Source organism: Pelophylax lessonae (assembly GCF_965119305.1).
Source record: "Pelophylax lessonae genome assembly, chromosome: 2".
In the NCBI taxonomy this organism is placed as follows: domain Eukaryota; kingdom Metazoa; phylum Chordata; class Amphibia; order Anura; family Ranidae; genus Pelophylax; species Pelophylax lessonae.
The window spans coordinates 393,584,052-393,606,133 of record NC_138769.1 but is presented as its reverse complement, the minus strand read 5'-3'; the positions used below and the strand labels follow the sequence as shown (position 1 = coordinate 393,606,133).

Below are 22,082 nucleotides of genomic sequence, written 5' to 3'. Positions count from 1 at the left end.
CGTTAAAAAAAAAACAATAAAAATGACATAAATCTTTCCCTTAGTAAATGCAATAACTTTTGCGCAGACCAATCAAAATAGGTTTATTGCGATTTTTTTTACCAAAAATATGTAGCAGAAAACAAATTGGCCTAAAATGTTAAAAATTTTAGATTTTTACCTTTTTTTTTGAGAATTTCATATAAAAATATGTGAAAAATATTGTTATTTTTTTTTCATATAAAAATATGTGAAAAATATTGTTATTTTTTCAAAATTGTCGCTCTTTTTTTGTTTATAGCGCAACAAATAAAAATCGCACAGGTGATCAAATACCACCAAAAGAAAGCTCTGTTTGTGGGGAAAAGTTAAAGCATTGCATGACCGCGCAATTATCCGTTAAAGTCACGCAGTGCCGAATCTCAAAATAGGCCCTGGTCTTTGAGCAGTCAAATCCTCCGGGGCTTAAGTGGTTAAAAAAAAAAAGAAAAGGTTATTAACCACTTTACTACTGGACACTTTCCTGCCTAGGACAATTTTCAGCTTTTGGTGCTCTTACAATTTGAATTACAATTACTCACTCATGCAACACTGTACCCAAACAAAATGTTCTATCAGTTTTTGAGCCAGATAGAGATTTCTAGTGGTGGTATCTAATTACCACTGGATTTTTTATTTTTTGCTATGTAAGTGAAACATTGGCAATAATTCTGGAAAAAAAACATGTTTTTTCTTAACTTCTGTTATCACATTTTGCAAATAAATAATCTTTAAGTATGCCTACACACAGCATAGGCATACTTATAATTACACCCCAAAACACATTCTCCTATATCTCCTGAGTACGAAGATACTACGCGTGTAAGACTTTTTCACAGCTTAAATGCATATAGGTACCCAAAATCCAAGGAGCCCCTTTGGGCTTTCAAGAGGCATAAATTACACATCCAATTTTCTGACTACCTATCACATTTTTGGAGGCACCGGAGCATCAGGACAAAAGAAACACCTAAAAAATTACCCAATTTTGGAAAGCAAGTATTTCAAGGTATAATGAGTCTTTTGAAAATGTCATTTTTTTCCACAAGTTTTTGGAAAATGCAGGAAAGAAAATGTATTTTTTTAAACAAAGTTCTCAATTAATAGGATATTTCTATTACACTTCATAGACATACTTAGAATTGCACCCCAAAACACATACTGCTACCAAAATATAAGGAGTACATTTAGGCATTATATGGGCATAAATTATGCCTCTAATTTCCTGACTACCTATCACATTTTGGAAGCCCTTGAGCACCAGGACATTAGAAACACTCCACATAATGACCACATTTTGGAAAGAAAACACCTCAAGGTATTTTAAGAGGCATTATGAGCCTTTTGAATACTTCATTGGTTTGAAAAAAGTTTTTGAAAAATGCAGAAAGAAAATGCAAAGTATTTTTTTTTTGTTTTCACAAAGTTGTCAATTTGATAAGATAATTCTTACATACAGCATAGGCATACTTAGAATTAAACACCGAACATTTTCTGCAACTCCTCTTGAGTATGGTGATACCACATGTGTGAAACAGTCCTGAAATTGGTGGTGCAGCATTTCTTGAGCAGATACCTGGCCTTCCAAGATCTCCTGAGGCAGGCCAGAAAAGTCTGTGGCCATTTCCGCCATTCGTTCAATGCCAGTACTCGCTTATCTGACATTTAAGGAAATTTCAACCTGCCCAAAAACCGCCTCATTTGTTTTATACCCACCAGGTGGAACTCAACATTGGCAATGCTGCAGCGGCTGCACACACAGCAGAGGGCCATCAATGAGTACCTGTTTGAGTATGGCACAAGGACAGGGTCAGGGGAGCTTGGCTTTTTTTCGCCACCTCAGTGGTTTTGATTAAGGATGCATGCATCATCCTGTCACCATTTGAGGAGGCCACAAGGATGGTGAGCCAGGAGGATGCATGCATCAGTGACACTATCCCGCTAGTCTAACTGCTGGAGCACACGCTGCATGGAATCATGGACAGGGCACTTGAGGCAGAACAGCGGGAGGAAGAGGAGGACTTCCTTTCCTCACAAGGCCCGCTTTATGCAGATATCATTCCTGCAGAGCCACAAAACACACAGGAGGTAGAGGAGGAGGAGGATGAGGATTTCAGCAGCATGGATGTAGAGGACAGCATACAGCAGTCTTCAAGGGATGGTTTTGATTCCCCAGAAACCCCAAGAGTTGTACGTGGTTGGGGAGAGGTTGCTCCTGCTGACAATGTCATCCATAGTGACCAAGAGGACTTAAGAAGCTCATGCCTCCTTCAACGTACATTGCATGGGCTCCCTGATTCTGCAAAGCCTGCAAAAGGACCAGAGGATTTGTGCTATCAAGGAGAGGGATAATTACTGGTTGGCAACCCTTCTTGATCCACGTTACAAGGGTAAAGTTGCAGAGCTCATCCTGCCTTCGCAGAGGGAGCAGAAGATGAAACATCTTGAGGAGGCCTTGAAGAAAAATTTGCGTACCACCTTTCCAGACACTGGGAGGTCAACATTCTCTGGACGTGTTTCTGAGGCATCGTTCAGCCAAAGGAGGAGAGGTGGAGAAGGCGGCCGGCTGACCGATGCCTTTAAACAGTTCTTTTGTCCTCAGCAGCACCCAGGGCTGTTAGGTTTAAGCACCATCAGCAGCGTCTCCATCATATGGTGCATGATTATCTAGGCGCAAGAGCAGACTTGGAGACCTTTCCAGCTGAGCATCCACTGGCTTACTGGGTCTTGAGGATGAACCACTGGCCAGAACTTGCTTAATATGCAATGGAGCTACTGGCCTGTCCTGCTTCCAGCGTGCTTTCTGAATGGACGTTCAGTGCTTCTGGAGGTTTTGTGACGGACAATAGAGTGCGTCTGTCCACAGACTCTGTTGACCAGCTGACTTTTATCAAAATGAACCAGTCCTGGATCAACAAGAGCTATCAAGCCCCTGATGCTGATGTAACTGATTGAATTTGCTAGGGGTCTGCCATCCCTTGAAGACTGCATATGTTGCCAATCCTATTCCTCTACCTTGATTCTGCTAGCTTCCAACAATGTTTTTGGTTTAAGTCACTACCAACCCCCAGGCCTAATTTTCCTGCACTTGTATGACAGGTGCATACAATTTAAATGTCGTATGTCATTTTTAACGGCAGGCCCTGTCCCTCTGCCCTGCTAACTGTGGGGAGTTACGGTGTTCAGGCATTACCTACAGCAAAGGTCCAATTTTTGGCACCTGTATAGCTCATGCAATTTCAAATTTGCATGGAATTCTTACCAGCAGGTTCCTTCCCTGCACCCAGCAAGAGTATCTTTGAGGGCTTGGTTACAGTGTTCAGGCACCACCAACAGCAAAGGCCCAATTTTTGACACCTGTATAGCACATGCAATTTCAAATTTGCATGGAATTCTTACCAGCAGGTCCAGTTCCTGCATCCAGCAAGAGTAACTGGGAGGGCTTGGTTACGGTGTTCAGGCACCATCTACAGCAAAGGCCCAAATTTTTGCCACCTGTGTAGTACATGCAATTTCAAATTTGCATGAAATTCTTACCAGCAGGTCCCGTTCCTACACCAAGCAAGAGTATCTGCGAGGGCTTGGTTATGGTGTTCAGGCACCACCTACAGCAAAGACCCAATTTTTGGCACCTGTGTAGCACATGCAATTTCAAATTTGTATGGTATTCTTACCAGCAGGTCCCATTCCTGCACCCAGCAAGAGTAACTGGGAGGGCTTGGTTACGGTGTTCAGGCACCACCTACAGCAAAGGCCCAATTTGTGGCACCTGTGTAGTACATGCAATTTCAAATTTGTATGGAATTATTACCAGCAGGTCCCGTTCCTGCACCCAGCAAGAGTAACTGCGAGGGCTTGGTTACGGTGTTCAGGCACCACCTACAGCAAAGGCCCAATTTGTGGCACCTGTGTAGTACATGCAATTTCAAATTTGTATGGAATTATTACCAGCAGGTCCCGTTCCTGCACCCAGCAAGAGTAACTGCGAGGGCTTGGTTTACGGTGTTCAGGCACTACCAACAGCAAAGGCCCAATTTTTGGTACCTGTATAGCACATGCAATTTCAAATTTGCATGGAATTCTTACCAGCAGGTCCCGTTCCTGCACCCAGCAACAGTATCTGCGAGGGCTTGGTTACAGTGTTCAGGCACCACCTACAGCAAAGGCCCAATTTTTGGCACCTGTATGACACATGCAATTCCAAATTTGTATGGAATTCTTACCAGCAGGTCCCGTTCCTGCACCCAGCAAGAGTAACTGCGAGGGCTGGGTTATGGTGTTCAGGCACCACCTACAGCAAAGGCCCAATTTTTTGGCACCTGTGTAGCACATGCAATTTCAAATTTGTATGGAATTCTTACCAGCAGGTCCCGTTCCTGCACCCAGCAAGAGTAACTGCGAGGGCTTGGTTACGGTGTTCAGGCACCACCAACAGCAAAGGCCCAATTTTTGGCACCTGTATGACAAGTACATGCGATTTGAAATGTGTATGAATTTTTTAGCAGCAGGGCCCATTCCTGCTCCCAGCAAGAGAAACTGTGAGGGGTTACGGTGTTCAGGAACCATTTAAAAATGATGGTTTTTAAAAAAAGTTTTTTTCATTGCTACATGTTCCCCAGGTCAGTACCCAGACCCCCATACACTTTTTTGGGGCAATAACTTGCATTTAAGCCTTCAAAATTAGGCTATATAAAATAAATAAATATCGCTGCGCCAAGTATTTTATATAAATATAAATTATAATATGAAAGCAAATCAATGCTTATACCAATTGCTAAAAAATGTAAGCCATTCAACAATCCAAGTGCTTATAACCAGGTGATTGATAAAAAGCCCCAATGGTGCAAAATATATAATAAGTAAGCAAAAAAGTTCAAATAAAACACTTAATCTTCATCTGTGATCAAACAGTGCAAAAAGTGCTCCACACTTCACTCAGGTTCTCCCGGTGATTGGTGCAAGATTAGCAGCTCACGTTAGGGATAGACTCCAAGGAGTCATACACGCTTAAAGATTATGGATACACAGCCTGTTCTCTCCTCTCCTTCTGCTCCAGCTGACCCTCCGAGTGCGCCAGGAACTCAGCATAAAATAAATGGGAGAAGGGATCTAGTGCTCTCTGTTTAAACTATTTTATTAGATCAAATGCAAAAAAATCCACTTACATGTCCCAGCACTTGAGCAGTGCGGGCTTCCAACAGCAGGCAATACACAGTCTCAGACTGCATTTTTACCCATTATTTTGATTGATTCACTTGGCGCAGCAATATTTATTTATTTTTATTTACTCACTGGTGTTTTGTGTTAAACACTGATTGTTGGCGGCCTTGTGTGTGCATTTATTTATCTCACTTTATTTTATGTATATGGTTTGCGGTGATTATATCAATATTATTCAAAATGAGGCTGTTTGATTTTCGAGGTTCGAGTCCCATAGACTTCAATGGGGCTTGTTTATTCGAACAAACTTTTCCTCTGTTCACTGTGTTTTGGTGCAAACCGAACGGGGGGGTGTTTGGCTCATCACTAATGATAACAACGTTTACTGTCTGGTAACAGTCTTCCTTGAGGTATTACAGTCCTAACACGTTCTCAAACTCCAACTCCCAGGATTCTTAGCTCTCTGCATAAATGGGCTTGCTCGGGTTTAGCTCTACCCCTGCTGGCCAAAGGAGTATTGTGCATCATAACATCAGTATCTTAGTAGAGGGGGAGAAGAACAAAAGGCATGGTCTCCTTCTCTATATTGCTGTAGCCCCATCACCTGGCTACACTTACTTGTTTTAACTTCTCCTTGCTTACATAAAACAAAGAAAAAAAATGTTTATATTATACTGTCATGGTAAATGTTTTTAGTATGTCCATATGTGATTTTATTTTATTTCTTTTTGTCTTCAAATTCAGAGATATTATTGCTTTGCTTTCAAATATCATGCTTCTATTTCCTCCACTGCACCTGTTCGAGGGAATAAATGTAAGTATATCCATTTTTTAGCTCAGTTACAGTTTATAAAAATGCATAGACTATTAAAGCTGAACTCCAGGAATTATCTGTTATGCATACTGCCGCTGGGGAAGCCGAAACTCATTGTAGTTGTTGGCGCTACTACAGTGATAGCTGTGATCTTCCAAGAGTGCCTAAGGGTATGTGCATGCAGCTTCCCCTCTTTACACTTACCACAGGGGGTTCGCTCACTTGGCACTGCCACCATTTATAGAAAACCTTGTATTTTTTTCAATGAATGCAGGGGATTGACTGATTGTAACGCTCCTGCGTTTTATGTATGATGTGGATTTTCAGCTGCAGAAATATTCCACTTCAGTAGTCATGTAAGAGAAACGCTGAGACACCATTCCCAACTCTCAATGACTCATCATGTGTGGAGGATCTCAATTCAGCAAGTAAATACACACACTCAATAAGATGTTTCCTAGAGTGACTTATGTATATAGTAACACAGTGATGATAGGCTGAAGAGACAGGTTGGGTAGAGATGGTAGATGACAGACACTTGAAAGGAAATGCTCTTGAAAGTAAGATAGTAGCAGATGGGATGCAGATAGGTTTAGCAATCATGTATGGTAGCAGATAACAGAGTAGCAGGTGGACATACAAGAGACATCAACCCAGTGCAAGAACAGGTGGTAGTAGGCTCAAGAGCTAGCAATCTTAGATAATGCAGATGTAGTAATAGTCCTTAGTATGCAAAGCTAGATAGTGTAAGCTTTAGTATAAAGGTTATAGAGGTTTCCCCTGTGGGGTACTTATCACTAATAGCAATGTAGCAGAGGAGAGGTTCGGCAAGAGCGGATGATCCGGTAGCGGGATACAGGGATCAGCGCAGCGTGGTTCCGACAGCGAGGTATGCTTGCAAGCATGAGAGCTTCAAGACAGGTTAGCATCAAGGCACAAAGCAGTTTGAACGAACACATGTGAGTGAGAGCCGGCGATTTAAATAGCCATCCAGTTCGGCGCTCAGTGATGACAGCATCAGTCTTAAAGGTGTATGCGCACCTATATGTGCTTCATCTATCTAGGTAGATGGAAAGCACCCGGAAATGATGTGATAGGAGGCACTGAGAGTGCCAGAACCTTACACTGATTTGACAAGGTGGGGATTGTAATGTCACCACCCCTCAACTCCAAAAGAAAAAAAAAAATTTACAAGGGTGTACTTAGAATGATGACAGTGCTGAGTGAGCAACCCCATGTGATCAGTGTGCAGAGATGACCACATACTATAAAATACTGAAAACTCAATGCTAAGGGTTAAGTGCTAAAGTGTAGCTGCCTGCACAATGAATACTCCCACCTATTACTCAAACTAAACTCAAAGGTGTGCAGTGCTACTAGAAAATTATAAATATTAATTATGCCACAGTGCTACAAGTGATGCTTTGCGAGCAAATATATTAATATTACATAATAATAAAGTGCTTTGTGATCATGTGTAAAAAAGTAAAGTTGAAAAGTATCACTTGTAACATTGTGACATCCTATATGCTAGCATCAATATTTAGCACTTTTTAGTAGCGCCGCACAGATTAGAGTTGACCACATTGGGCCATTTGATGGATAAAAAAAATATATAAATTTTGACCTGTAAATTCCAATATTTTGGTGTACATAACCGAACACAGGAACTAAATTCTTAGACCATGGGTTACATGCCGGTACCTTCAGGTGGACACTAGCAAAGCAATTCAGATAATGCCCCTCTGTATCTATCTGTATAATCCCACCCACTCCATGAAGCTACAGCTTAGTCAGCAAGCACTAAGGAGATCACAGAACAGCTATTAGGGTAACTGGTGAGAAGAAAAGCATTCAGCTTGCATCTTTGTTGGAAAATGGCAGCCGGCTGTGTGCATGTAAGAGTCTTTAATGCACCACATCCCTAACCAGAGAGAAGTTATTTACTATAGTGAGGTGAAGAAAAGACCACCACATTTTACTAGGAAAATGTTATAATACAGTTACCTATAGGCTGAAAAAAAGAAAACCAACTAGGGAGAAAAATCAGTAAAGGTGTATATGACCGGTTGATGCGGATTCCAAAATGTACAAGGGTAACCGATCTGGAAACTTTTAGTGAGCCATGAGGCAATAAGCAGTCAGATCTTGACAGAAGTGTAATTTGAAGATTAGGAAAAAAACATTGAAAATATAGAAAAAATCTTCTCTTACAGAAAAAGGAGCCCATCACCCAAGGACAAAAAAACTGAAACTAGGGTTATTTGCGTACACTAGGAGGTGCTCTCTGCAAAGCTTTGCCAGTGTCCAAACACCTGACACACATGGCAAGTAACCCATGGTCTAAGAATATAAGTTCCTGTGTCCTGTACTATATGATTAATCTATTAGATTGTTGTACTTACTATAAAATCTCAGAGTCCATTAATTCCCGGAATCATACAATTTCTTTGAGTACATTGAGGAACACATGAATTTCAAAACAGTCCTGTTATACTGCTGCCTACAGGAGGTTTGGACAAACTGAACAATTGTAAACCAGCCCCTCTATACACTGATCAGACATAACATTATAATCGCCCACGTAACAAATTGGGGCATGGACTCCACTAGTAATAAATGTATAGATCCTGCTCTTTTCAGATTAAGAGGGTTACTTGTTGGAGGAGCTGCTCTAACCCAAAATGGTGCACTTCTTCTTAACTATAAAGTTAACAGTGTAATATAGCATAAATCAAATAATAGCTACTGCACTAATCATACATCAGTATCTGACACTTATAAACTCTATTAATAATTCATATTACAGTAAACATGAATAATATATTATTCTGACAGTATAAAAATATCAGTGCTTCAACTTTGAAATAATGTGGCAAACAATAAAAAATTGTGTAAATAAATAAAACATTCCTTAAAAAGTGTTCATTTCATTAAAGTCTTTCAAAAATTCCATGCTCATTAATGTATTTTCCATCACAACATATGCAGTGGACTACAAAACAGCTCCTCCGCTAGACTTCTGAAAGTATAGTATTCCCTTGATATTTGACACCAAGCCTTCAGTAGCAGAAACTAAGTCCCGTAAGTTGTGAGGTGGGGCCTTTATGGATCAGATTTTTTTCCGGCATATCCCAACTCAATTGTATTGAGATCTGCAAATTTTGACCGCCCCAAACTCATTGTGTTCCTCAAACCATTCTTGAATTCATCAGACCAGACCACCTTCCCCCATGGCTCTGTGGTTCAGTTCTAATACTCACATGCCCATTGTAGGTGGGTATGGACACAGGTCAGCATGGGTACTCTGACCAGTCCCCCCATATGAAACAACATCAATCCACTGTGTGTGCTGACACCTTTCTATTGAAACGAGCATTCATTTTTTTTTTAGCAATTTGAGCTACAATAACTCTTCTATTTAATCAGAATACATGGGCCAGCCTTTGTTCCCCACATGCATCAATGAGCCTTGCCTGCCCATAACCCTGTCACCGATATGCTGGTTTGCTTCCTTGGACCACTTTTGGTAGGTCCTGACCACTGGAAACTGGGAACATCGCACAAGAGTTGCAGTTTTGGAAATTCTCTGACCCATTCATCTAGCCATTACAATTTGGCCCTTGTCACTCAAATCCTTAAGCTTGCCCATTTTTTCTTCTTTCAACACATCAACTTCAGGGACAACATAGTAGGGGGTGAGGGATAGAGTTGAGCGGACACCTGGATTTCAGTGTTCGGCGGATTCGGCCGAACTTAAAAAAAAAGTCCGGGTCCGTGTCCCGGACTTTTGCCGAACTTTTCCCGGACACCGAACCCCATTGAAGTCAATGGGGACCCGAACTTTCAGGCACTAAAATGGCTCTAAAACACCAATGGAAAGGGTTAGAGTGCTGCAAATGGCAGCAAAACGTAGTTAAGAGCATGGCAAGTGCTCTGCAAACAAATGTGGATAGGGAAATAACTTAAAACAACAAAAAAAAAACAGAAAAATAAAACAATGTTCTTCATCTCTGAAGGATGAGGCCCATATGGAGTAGGAGGGAGGTTGAGGTGGTGGTGGATGTGGCGGTGTTATAGGCGTGCACACAGGGTGTTCCGGTTGTACCTGGGCACACCCTAATCACCTAGGGCACATAGCATTATCGCTCTGTTTGCCAGTGAGGAGATGGGAAAGATCTCCCTCGGACCTGCTCTGATCTATTTCTCTTTGCCAGCAGGGAGAGTAATGTATCGGGGCCATGTACATGTAGGCAAACACATGCATGAGTATTTAAACTTTGGGGTGCACACCCTAATGCAATAGGCTGCGCACACCTATGGGCGGTGTAGGTGGAAGCGGCGGTGGAGGAGGATCAGGGCCGGATTAAGAGCATCATGGGCTTGGTGCTGAGGATTTTGAAGGGCCTTAAGGGCCGTGCCTTGGCATGCACCCAGAGGAGGAAGGGTGCAGCCATGCATGCCTAATTCAACATGGGATGCTGTCTCTGAAGCCCATAAACATATCCATGCATCAGCAACTGTCCCTCCTTGTCCGGCCTTCGTGCTGTGTGGGGAGGTTCTGAGGGAGCTGCCTGGGGAAGCGAGCATAGAAGCCAGACTTCTGTGTTTACAAGTGACAGAAGAGCGGTAACAGTGAATATGGCCAACCCGGGGCCTATATTAAGGTAGGGGCCTGGAGCTGCAGCTCCAATAGCCCCTATGTTAATCTGGCCCTGAGGAGGACGAGGTAGCCAACACTGCTTTTTTTCAGAAATTTTAAATGAGGGTACACCCCAAAAGAGTGAGAAAGAGCAAAAATAGAACAATGGCTGGGTAAGGTCGGTATCCATCGCTATTCTGCACAAGGTACGGGAAAGTCCCGTGGGATCCATGCCTGGTTCATTTTAATGAACGTGAGCTTGTCCACATTGTCTCTGGACAGGCGGCTGCGCTTGTCTGTGATAACGCCCCCAGCCGTGCTAAATACCCGTTCAGATAATACACTGGCTGCAGGGCACGCCAGCACCTCCAAGGCGTAAAGGGCATGTGCCCAATTTGGAGACCTAGAAGTTGAAGGGGGCAGACCCGTCATTCACTACAAGTAGGCGTGTGCACACATACTGCACCACCATGTTGGTGAAATGCTGCCTCCTGCTAAGACGTTCCATATGAGCTGCTGGTGCTGCTGTTTGTTGTGGCGTGCTGACAAAGCTTTTTCGGCCATGCTAACCCTGCCTTCTGAGGTGCTGGCGGTGCCCTGGTTGCGTTGGCGACCTCTTCCTCCTCCTCCTCTGCCTTGTGCTTCCACTGTGGCCCCGCTGTCAGGTGGGAATGCCAGCAGCATCGTGTCTACCAGCGTGCGCTTGTACTCGCTCATCTTGCGATCGCGCTCCAGTGAGTGAATTAAGGACGGTACGTTGTCCTTGTAACGGGGATCCAGCAGCGTGGCCACCCAGTAATCAGCACAAGTTAGAATGTGGGCAACTCGGCGGTCGTTGTGGAGACACTGCAGCATGTAATCGCTCATGTGTGCCAGGCTGCCCAGAGGCAACGAAAGGCTGTCCTCTGTGGGAGGTGTATCGTCTGTGTCCTCTGTATCCCCCCAGCCACGCACCAGTGATGGCCATGAGCTGGCCTGGGTGCCACCCTGCTGTGAACATGGTTCCATCTCCTCCTCCAGCTCCTCCTCCTCATCCTCCAGAACTGTGCCCCTGCTGGACAATTGTGTCCCTGGTGTTTGTGTGTGCAGGAACCCACCCTCGGTGCCCCTTGTGAATGACTGCCCTGAAACCCTTGGAAATGTTACCTCTTCATCCTCCTCCTCCTCCTCCTCCTCATCCTGTGCCACATCCTCTTCCATCATCGCCCAAATTGTTTTTTCAAGGAGGCATAGAAGTGGGATAGTTAAGCTGACAACGGCATCATCGGCACTGGCCATGTTGGTGGAGTACTCAAAACAGCGCAACAAGGCACACAGGTCTCGTATGGAGGCCCAGTTATTGGTGGTGAAGTGGTGCTATTCCGCAGAGCGACTCACGCGTGCGTGCTGCAGCTGAAACTCCACTATGGCCTGCTGCTGCTCGCACAGTCTTTCCAGCATGTGCAAGGTGGAGTTCCACCTTGTGGGCACATCACAAATGAGGCGGTGAGCGGGAAGGCCGAAGTTACGCTGCAGCGCTGACAGGCGAGCAGCAGCAGGGTGAGAACGCCGAAAGTGCGCACAGACGGCCCGCACTTTCTGCAGCAGCTCTGACATATCGGGTGTAGTTTTTAAGGAACCTCTGCACCACCAAATTCAGCACATGCGCCAGGCAAGGGATGTGCGTCAAACCGGCTAGGCCCAGAGCTGCTATGAGATTTCGCCCGTTATCGCACACCACCAGGCCGGGCTTGAGGCTCGCTGGCAGCAACCACTCATTTGTCTGCTGTTCCATGCTCCTCCACAACTCCTGCGCGGTGTGTGGTTTTTCCCCCAAACAGGCAAGTTTTAAAACTGCCTGCTGTCGTTTACCCCTGGCCGTGCTGAAGTTGGTGGTGAAGGTGTTACGCTGACCGGATGAGGAGGCGGTAGAGGATGAGGAAGCGGAGTAGGAGGAGTTAGGAACAGGAGGCAAACTGAAGCGCCCTGCAATCCTCGGTGGTGGAAGGACATGCGCCAAATTGCTATCCGCCTCAGGCCCATCCGCCACTGCATTTACCCAGTGTGCCGTTAGGGAGATATAACTCCCCTGACCGTGCTTACTGGTCCACGTATCGGTAGTTAGGTGGACCTTGCCACAGATGGCGTTGCGCAGTGCACACCTGATTTTTTTCCCCACTTGGTTGTGCAGGGAAGGGATGGCTTGCCTGGAAAAGTAGTGGCGGCTGGGCACGACGTACTGTGGGACAGCCACCGACATAAGGTTTTTAAAACTGTGCGTCTCCACCAGACGGAATGACAGTATTTCAAAGGCCAAGAATTTTGAAATGCTGGCATTCAGGGCCAGAGATCGCGGGTGGGTAGGGGGGTACTTCCTCTGCCTCTCAAGTGTTTGGGAGATGGAAAGCTGAACGCTTCCACGGGACATTGTGGAGATGGTTGGTGACCCAGGTGGTGGTGTTGCTGACAGATCGTCTGTTTGCGGGGTGGCAGGTGCCGGTATCACTACAGATGTGGCTGGAGCGGCCGAGACTGCAGCAGAAGAGGAAGCAGGATGAGCCAGAGACGTTTCTTGGTTTTGAAGGTGTCTACTCCACTGCAGCTCGTGCTTTGCACTTAGATGCCTGATCATGCAGGTTGTGCTCAGGTTGAGAAGGTTTATGCCTCGCTTCAGGCTCTGATTGCACAGGGTGCAAACCACTCGTGTCCTGTCATCAGCACATTTTCTAAAGAACTTCCATGCTAGAGAACTCCTTTAAGCTGGCTTTGGTGCGCTCGTTCCCTTGCTGCGTTGGGCAGTAGCAGGCATAGTGTCTGCACCCTGCTCCCTCTTCTGCTGTGCTGGTGGCTCTGTGCGACCACCGCCTCTTCCTCCAAACTACTCAGGTCACCTGCATGACCTTCATTCCATGTGGGGTCGAGGACCTCATCGTCCTCCACATCATCTTCCACCCAGTCTTCACCCCTGCCCTCCTTGTCGGTCTCCACAATTCTGAACGCCACAGCAGTTGGCACCTGCGTTTCGTCATCATCTGAGACATGCTGCGATGGTCCTTGCATGTACTCATCTTGAGAAATAAGTGGTTGGGCATCGCTGCACTCAATCTCTTCCACTTCTGGGGCAGGGCTAGGTGGATGGCCCTGGGAAACCCTGCTGACAGAGTCATCAAAAAGAAGAAGAGACTGCTGTATGGCTTGGGGCTCAGACTGCTTGCCTGATTTGCAAGGGGGTGAGGTGAAAGACGGTTGGACATCGGCTGCAGGTGCCAACTGTGACCTTTCTGCAGTAGACTGGGTGGGAGACAATGTGAAGGAACTGGAGGCACTGTCAGCAGCAAACCAATCTAATATCGCCTCTACGTGTTCTGGCATCATCACTTCTAGAGGCGTATGATGCCCTACCAAATACTGATGCAGGTTCTGTCGCCTACTAACACTTGAGGAAGGTGTTTCACTTGTGCGTGTAGCTGGCACAGATCGACCAGGTCCTCTCCTTGCAACAGGAGCTCTACCAGCAGCACCACGACCCAGGCCACGGCCCCTATTTGACGGTCTCCTCATATTTCTGTAATTTAAGATCTTGCCCTAGAAAGGTGTTTATTTAATAGCGGAACAAAACAACAACAGTATCGCACGGGTGTATCTCACAGTCAAATATGCAAACTATGCCGCAATTTAATGTTTTTTACCCCAAAAGGGTGTATATTGAATAGCGGAATAGGAAAAAGGATAAAAAAACGGTGTATCTCACACGTACAAACACAGACTAGGCCCCGATTAAAATTTTTTGTACCCTAAAGGGAGGATGAGGAAGAGGAGAAGGAGGAGTTGGGAACAGGAGGCAAACTGAAGCGCCCTGCAATCCTTGGCGGTGGAAGGAGATGCGCCAAACAAATTTAAAATGTATATCTCACACGTACCGATACAGACTATGCCGTAATTTAATTTTTTACACTCCAAAAGGGTGTATATTGAATAGCGGAATAGGAAAAATTTTATAATACGGTGTATCTCACACGTACAAACACAGACTAGGCCCCAATTACAATTTTTTGTACAATAAAGGCAGGATGAGGAGTAGGAGGAGTTCGGAACAGGCAGGAGGCAGACTGAAGCACCCTCAAATCCTCGGCAGTATGAGATGCGCCCCAAAAATTGGAAAGGTGTATCTCACACGTACCGACACAGACTATCCCGCAATTTAATTGTTTTTACCCAAAGGTGTAGATTAAATAGCGGAATAGAAAATATTATCAAAAAAAGGTGTATGTATCTCACACGTACAGAACCTGACTAGGCCCCAATTACTATTTTTTGTACCCCCAAAGGCAGGATGAGGAGTAGGAGGAGTTCGGAACAGGCAGCACCCTCAAATCTTCAGAAGTATGAGATGCGCCCCAAAAATTGGAAAGGTGTATCTCTGTAATGTTCCGGTACCTTTGGTACCCTAAATTACACTTTCCACAAGTGTATGCGCCCTACCATTTACTTTTGGAAAGGTGCGCATACACCTTTAAGACTGGAGCTGTCATCACTCAGCGCCGGACTAGATGGCTATTTAAGGCGTCGGTTCTCACTCACATGTGTTCGTTCAAACACCCTTATCTGGATGCTAACCTTGCTTGAAGCTTCCATGCTTGCAAGCTTACTCCGCTGACGGAACCTCGCTGCGCTGATCCCTGTATCCCGCTACTGGATCATCCGCCTCTCCTGAACCACCCTTCGGCTGTATCACTAATAGTGCTAAGTACCCCGCAGGGGAATTCTCTATAAACTTATACTAAGCTTACACTATCTAGCTCTGCATAGTAAAGACTGTTTATCACATCTGCATAAACTAGATTGCTAGCTCTTGAGACTACTGCTACTTTTCTGCACTGGGTTGATCTCTTTTGTATCTCCACCTGCTATTCTATCATCTGCTATCATACAACATTGCTAAACCTTCCTGCATCCATCTGCTACTGTCTCACCTTCAAGTGTCTATCACCTACCACCTCCACTCAACCTATCCCTCAATCTTCATCATTGTGTTACCACATGCATAAAGTCACTCTAAGAACCAGCTTGCTAATTGTGTGTATTTACTGGCTGAAATAAGACCTTCCACACATGATGAGTCATTGAGGTTGGGAATGGTATCTCGGCATATCTCTTACATGACTGCTGACGTGGAACTATTTCTGCAGCTGAAAATCCACACCATATAAAAACGCAGGAGCGTTACAGATTGAACGAACCTAAAAATGGATTCAGCAGAAATAGTTCCAGAAATAACCACTCAGGTGACACAATTAAAACAGCAAGTATCTGCGTTAATACACGCACTTGCTGAATTAAAAGAAGACAATCAGGCTCTGTCGCAGCAGGTAATTAGACTGACACAACTTACCTCTGCTCAGTCCCCTGAACCCAAGATAAATCCCCCTTTGGTATTTACAGGCGATCGCAAAAAATTTCGCGAATTTAAAAACGCATGTGAGTTACTTTTTTTGCTAAAACCTCGTACCTACCTTACTGATCACATTAAGGTTTGTACTATTATTTCTTACCTATCAAGCGATCCTCGAGCCTGGGCAGATTCTCTTTTTGAGAAAAACGACCAGCTTCTCAACTCCTATGCCTTGTTCCTGGCAGAGCTCACTAGCCTATATGATGACCCCAATAGGCAGAGTACTGCTGATCTTTAGTTAAGATCCTTGAAACAAGGAAGGAGGCCTGTGGAAGACTTTGTCGCAGAGTTCAAGAGATGGACCCTTGATTCAGAATGGAATGATGCATCTCTGAAAACCCAATTTAGGCTTGGCCTATCAGAAGCCGTTAAGGACGAGCTCGCCTGAGCGGATCTGCCAAAAACCCTGGATGCATTAATACAACTCAGTTTTACCATAGATAGAAGACTACGAGAAAGAAAGGCTGAAAAGATGGGAATGCCATTATCCGTTTCCTCTCAGAGTCTGGCCGTTCCTATGGAGGTAGGAACCATACGCCCACCGCTATCAACTATGGAAAAAGCCAAAAGACGAAATGAAAATCTCTGCTTGTACTGTGCATCCCCGGATCACAAGATAAACGTCTGTCCCCTAGTCAACAAAAAGAAGGGTGAGTGTTCACATGTCTCTCTAGGAGGATTGACAACTTCATTCACTAACTCCTACATTTCTGTTTTTTTGACATTACAGTGGGACCAGAACAGGATTACTACTAAGGCCATGATTGACACAGGATCTTGTGGAAATTATATGGATATATGTTTTGCTGCTTTAAATAAAATTCCTATTATTTCTAAACTCAAACCTGTCTCAGTAAGTCTTATTACCGGTGTTCCGTTATCCTCTGGTCCGATCACCGATCAGACACAAGCACTTCTAGTCACTATTAACGAGTCTCATAGGGAGACTTCTACCTTCGATTTAATACCATCACCCCACTTTCCCATTGTGTTGGGACTTCCCTGGTTGCACACACACCAACCAACCATAGATTGGAAGAAACGGTCCTTGACCTTCCCTTCTTGTTATTGCGAGGAAACGTGTAACCTCCCGTTTTCCGGGAAGATTCTGTCTGTGGTGACAGATGAGATTGCACCACTATGTTATCAGGATCTTTCTGAGGTTTTTCTTGAGAAAAATGCTCAAGCATTACCTCCTCATCGAGACTATGATTGTAGCATTGATCTACTCCCAAATAGCAAATTGCCGTTCGGTCATGTTTATCCTCTTTCACAGGATGAACTTGCCCATCTCAAAACCTATTTGGATGAGAACTTGGAAAAAGGTTTTATTAGACCTTCCACTTCTTCCACAGCAGCAGGACTCTTTTTTGTTCGCAATAAAGATTCAAGTCTCAGACCTATCATCGACTACAGGAAATTGAATGCTATCACAATAAAAGATCGCTATCCTCTACCGCTTATCCCTGAGCTCATTGAGCAGGTGCGTGGAGCTACCTATTTTTCAAAATTAGACCTGAAAGGAGCATACAATCTCATTCGAATCCGTGATGGACACGAGTGGAAGACTGCGTTCAGAACTAGATACGGATTGTTCGAATATCTTGTGATGCCATTCGGCCTATGCAATGCCCCTGCAGTTTTCCAACGATTTATAAACGATATTTTTAAAGACTTACTAGATGTCTTTGTTGTGGTATATCTGGACGATATACTTATATATTCACGGACCCTGTCTGAACACATAAGACATGTAAGACTTGTATTATCGAGATTGCTTGCACATAATCTTTATGTGAAGCTGAAGAAATGCTTGTTCCATAAAGATGAGATACTCTTTCTAGGCTACATCATATCCAAAACAGGAATTGAGATGGACATGAGTAAAATATCCTGCATTCAGGATTGGCCTACACCAACTACACGCAAGGCGCTACAGCGATTCCTGGGATTTTCAAATTTCTACAGGAAGTTCATAAAAAACTTTTCTGCTATTGTGAGACCCCTCACACAGCTCACTAGCATAAAAATACCATTTAAATGGTCAGAAGAAGCAAATAAGGCTTTCCACTTGTTAAAGACAAGGTTTACTTCCGCTCCCATATTACGCCATCCAGACCCATCCCTCCAATACATTCTGGAGGTAGATGCGTCAAACCTGGCAGTAGGAGCAATACTCTCCCAACGACCTACCCCCACTTCACCACTTCATCCAGTCGCCTTTTTTTCTAAATCCCTGAGCAGTCCCGAGATAAATTACCCCGTGGGTGAGAAGGAACTGCTTGCTATAAAATTGGCTCTGGAGAATTGGCGACATTTACTCGAAGGCACCCAATTACCAATAATTATATACACGGACCATAAAAACCTCCAATATCTTCAGACTAGCAAAACTCTCTCGCATCGACAGGTACGATGGTCACTATTCTTTCTAAGGTTTAACTTCCTAGTGACCTACACACCTGCAGATAAGAACAAAAAGGCGGATGCACTATCACGACTAACTGAAGAAAACTACTTTGAAATTCCTTCCGTTCCTATAATACCTCACAAACGCATTATTGGAGTTGTCCGTTCCTTGAAGGAAGAGGTTCTGCATGGTATCAGGTTGGATTCACCTCCACCACAACTAACTACCGATGCAGAAGGCTTCCTCTACTACAACGACAAACTTTACATACCACCTACCCTACGCACCAAGATCTTGGAATTATCGCATGATGTGCCTATGGCAGGACATATGGGTATGACAAAGACTTTCAATTTGATTTCTCGGCAATTCTGGTGGCCTGACATGAAAACATCTATACAAAAATTCGTCTCTTCATGCAATGTCTGTGCCAGGTCCAAAATTGACACTACGAGACCATCCGGTCTACTATGCAGTCTACCAATACCCCAAACTCCATGGGAAGTTGTGTCCTTGGACTTTATAGTGGAATTGCCTCCTTCCAAAGGATTTAATACCATCTTGGTGTCAGTGGACCATCTGACAAACATGGCACATTTCATTGCTATTCGCAGACTACCTTCGTCCAAACAAACGGCAGAACTCCTGATGAAACATGTCTTCAGATTACATGGTATCCCAAAAACTCTTTTGTCTGACCGTGGATCCCAATTTTTTTCTAAATTCTGGCAAGAACTATGTCACATACTACGGATTGAGCGGAAGCTCACTTCTCCTTACCATCCGCAGACCAACGGACAGACTGAAAGAGTCAACCAATGCATCGAGCAGTATTTACGTTGTTACACCTCTTACCAACAGGATGATTGGTTGGATCTTCTCCCCCTGGCAGAATTTGCCTACAACAACGCAACTCACAGTACAACCAAGCAGAGTCCGTTCTACTTGAACTATGGGTTCCATCCCTCTATTCTCCCTCCACGCATCCTTCCTTCAAATAACCCAGTAGCCTCAGACTATCTTTCCCAAATAAAGGATTCTCTGGGTTAACTAAATACTACCATTGCACACGCTCACAGTCAACAAAAGAAGTACTATGATCTTCGTAGAAGACCTTCTCCACAGTATACTATCGGGGACCTCGTTTGGCTCTCAACAAAAAACTTGAGACTGAAGATCCCTAGCAAAAAGCTTGGACCTCTGTTCTTGGGACCTTTCCCAATCAAGAAACTTATTGGAAAAGCTGCAGTGCAGCTTACATTGCCAATGGACCTAAAAATCCATCCCATTTTCCATGTGTCGCTACTAAAACCCCATGTTCCGGACCAAGGAATAAGGCCTAATATTCCACCTCCCCCTCCTGTACAAGTTGAAGGTGGAGAAGAATACGAGATAAAAGAGATTCTGGATTCTCGTATCTACAGAAGAAGACTTCAGTACTTGGTTAGATGGAAGAACTATGGGCCCCAAGACGACACCTGGCTAAACACCTCTGACATACATGCCCCTAGATTAATCCGCAATTTTCATGCGAGATACCTAGACAAACCAGCTCCAGAGGCCTTCAGGAGCAGGCCTTAAGGGGGGGTATTGTAATGTTCCGGTACCTTTGGTACCCTAAATTACACTTTCCACAAGTGTATGCGCCCTACCATTTACTTTTGGAAAGGTGCGCATACACCTTTAAGACTGGAGCTGTCATCACTCAGCGCCGGACTAGATGGCTATTTAAGGCGTCGGTTGTCACTCACATGTGTTCGTTCAAACACCCTTATCTGGATGCTAACCTTGCTTGAAGCTTCCATGCTTGCAAGCTTACTTCGCTGACGGAACCTCGCTGCGCTGATCCCTGTATCCCGCTACTGGATCATCCGCCTCTCCTGAACCACCCTTCGGCTGTATCACTAATAGTGCTAAGTACCCCGCAGGGGAATTCTCTATAAACTTATACTAAGCTTACACTATCTAGCTCTGCATAGTAGAGACTGTTTATCACATCTGCATAAACTAGATTGCTAGCTCTTGAGACTACTGCTACTTTTCTGCACTGGGTTGATCTCTTTTGTATGTCCACCTGCTATTCTATCATCTGCTATCATACAACATTGCTAAACCTTCCTGCATCCATCTGCTACTGTCTCACCTTCAAGTGTCTATCACCTACCACCTCCACTCAACCTATCCCTCAATCTTCATCATTGTGTTACCACATGCATAAAGTCACTCTAAGAACCAGCTTGCTAATTGTGTGTATTTACTGGCTGAAATAAGACCTTCCACACATGATGAGTCATTGAGGTTGGGAATGGTATCTCGGCATATCTCTTACATGACTGCTGACGTGGAACTATTTCTGCAGCTGAAAATCCACACCATATAAAAACGCAGGAGCGTTACAATCTCACACGTACCGACACAGACTATCCCGCAATTTAATTGTTTTTACCCAAAGGTGTAGATTGAATAGCGGAATAGAAAATATGATATCAAAAGGTGTATGTATCTCACACGTACCGACACAGACTATCCCGCAATTTAATTGTTTATACCCAAAGGTTTTTATTGAATAGCGGAATAGAAAATATTATCAAAAAAAGTGTATGTGTATCACACGTACAGAACCAGACTAGGCCCCAATTACTATGTTTTGTACCCCCAAAGGCAGGATGAGGAGTAGGAGGAGTTCGGAACAGGCAGCACCCTCAAATCTTCAGAAGTATGAGGTGAACCCCAAAAATTGGAAAGGTGTATCTCACACGTACCAACACAGACTATCCTGCAATTTAATTGTTTATACCCAAAGGTTTTTTTTGAATAGCGGAATAGAAAATATTATCAAAAAAAGTGTATGTATCTCACACGTACAGAACCAGACTAGGCCCCAATTACTATTTTTTGTACCCCCAAAGGCAGGATGAGGAGTAGGAGGAGTACAGAACAGGCAGCACCCTCAAATCTTCAGAAGTATGAGATGAACCCCAAAAATTGGAAAGGTGTATCTCACACGTACCAACACAGAATATCCCGCAATTTAATTGTTTATACCCAAAAGTTTTGATTGAATAGCGGAATAGAAAATATTATCAAAAAAAGTGTTTGTATCTCACACGTACAGAACCAGACTAGGCCCCAATTACTATTTTTTTGTACCCCCAAAGGCAGGATGAGGAGTAGGAGGAGTACGGTACAGGCAGCACCCTAAAATCTTCAGAAGTATGAGATGAACCCCAAAAATTGGAAAGGTGTATCTCACACGTACCAACACAGACTATCCCGCAATTTAATTGTTCATACCCAAAGGTTTTGATTGAATAGCGGAATAGAAAATATTATCAAAAAAAGTGTATGTATCTTACACGTAGAGACCCAGACTAGGCCCCAATTACTATTTTTTGTACCCCCAAAGGCAGGATGAGGAGTAGGAGGAGTTCGGAACAGGTAGCACCCTCAAATCCTCAGAAGTATGAGATGCACCCCAAAAATTGGAAAGGTGTATCTCACAGGTACCAACACAGACTATCCCGCAATTTAATTGTTTATACCCAAAGGTTTTGATTGAATAGCGGAATAGAAAATATTATCAAAAAAAGTGTATGTATCTCACACG

At 44.1% G+C, this 22,082-nt stretch overlaps 1 protein-coding gene across 1 annotated transcript in view; it reads left to right on the top strand.

Annotated features, from left to right (window-relative positions):
- The window catches only part of LOC309546396 (multidrug and toxin extrusion protein 2-like), a gene marked incomplete at both ends in the record, with an annotated part of 154,418 nt that overhangs the window by 111,101 nt on the left and 21,235 nt on the right, over positions 1-22,082 (top strand). The window contains one exon of the mRNA XM_082246055.1: positions 5,923-5,992. Coding sequence (XP_082102181.1) covers positions 5,923-5,992 — 70 coding nt within the window. The remainder of the gene's footprint in view (positions 1-5,922; positions 5,993-22,082) is intronic.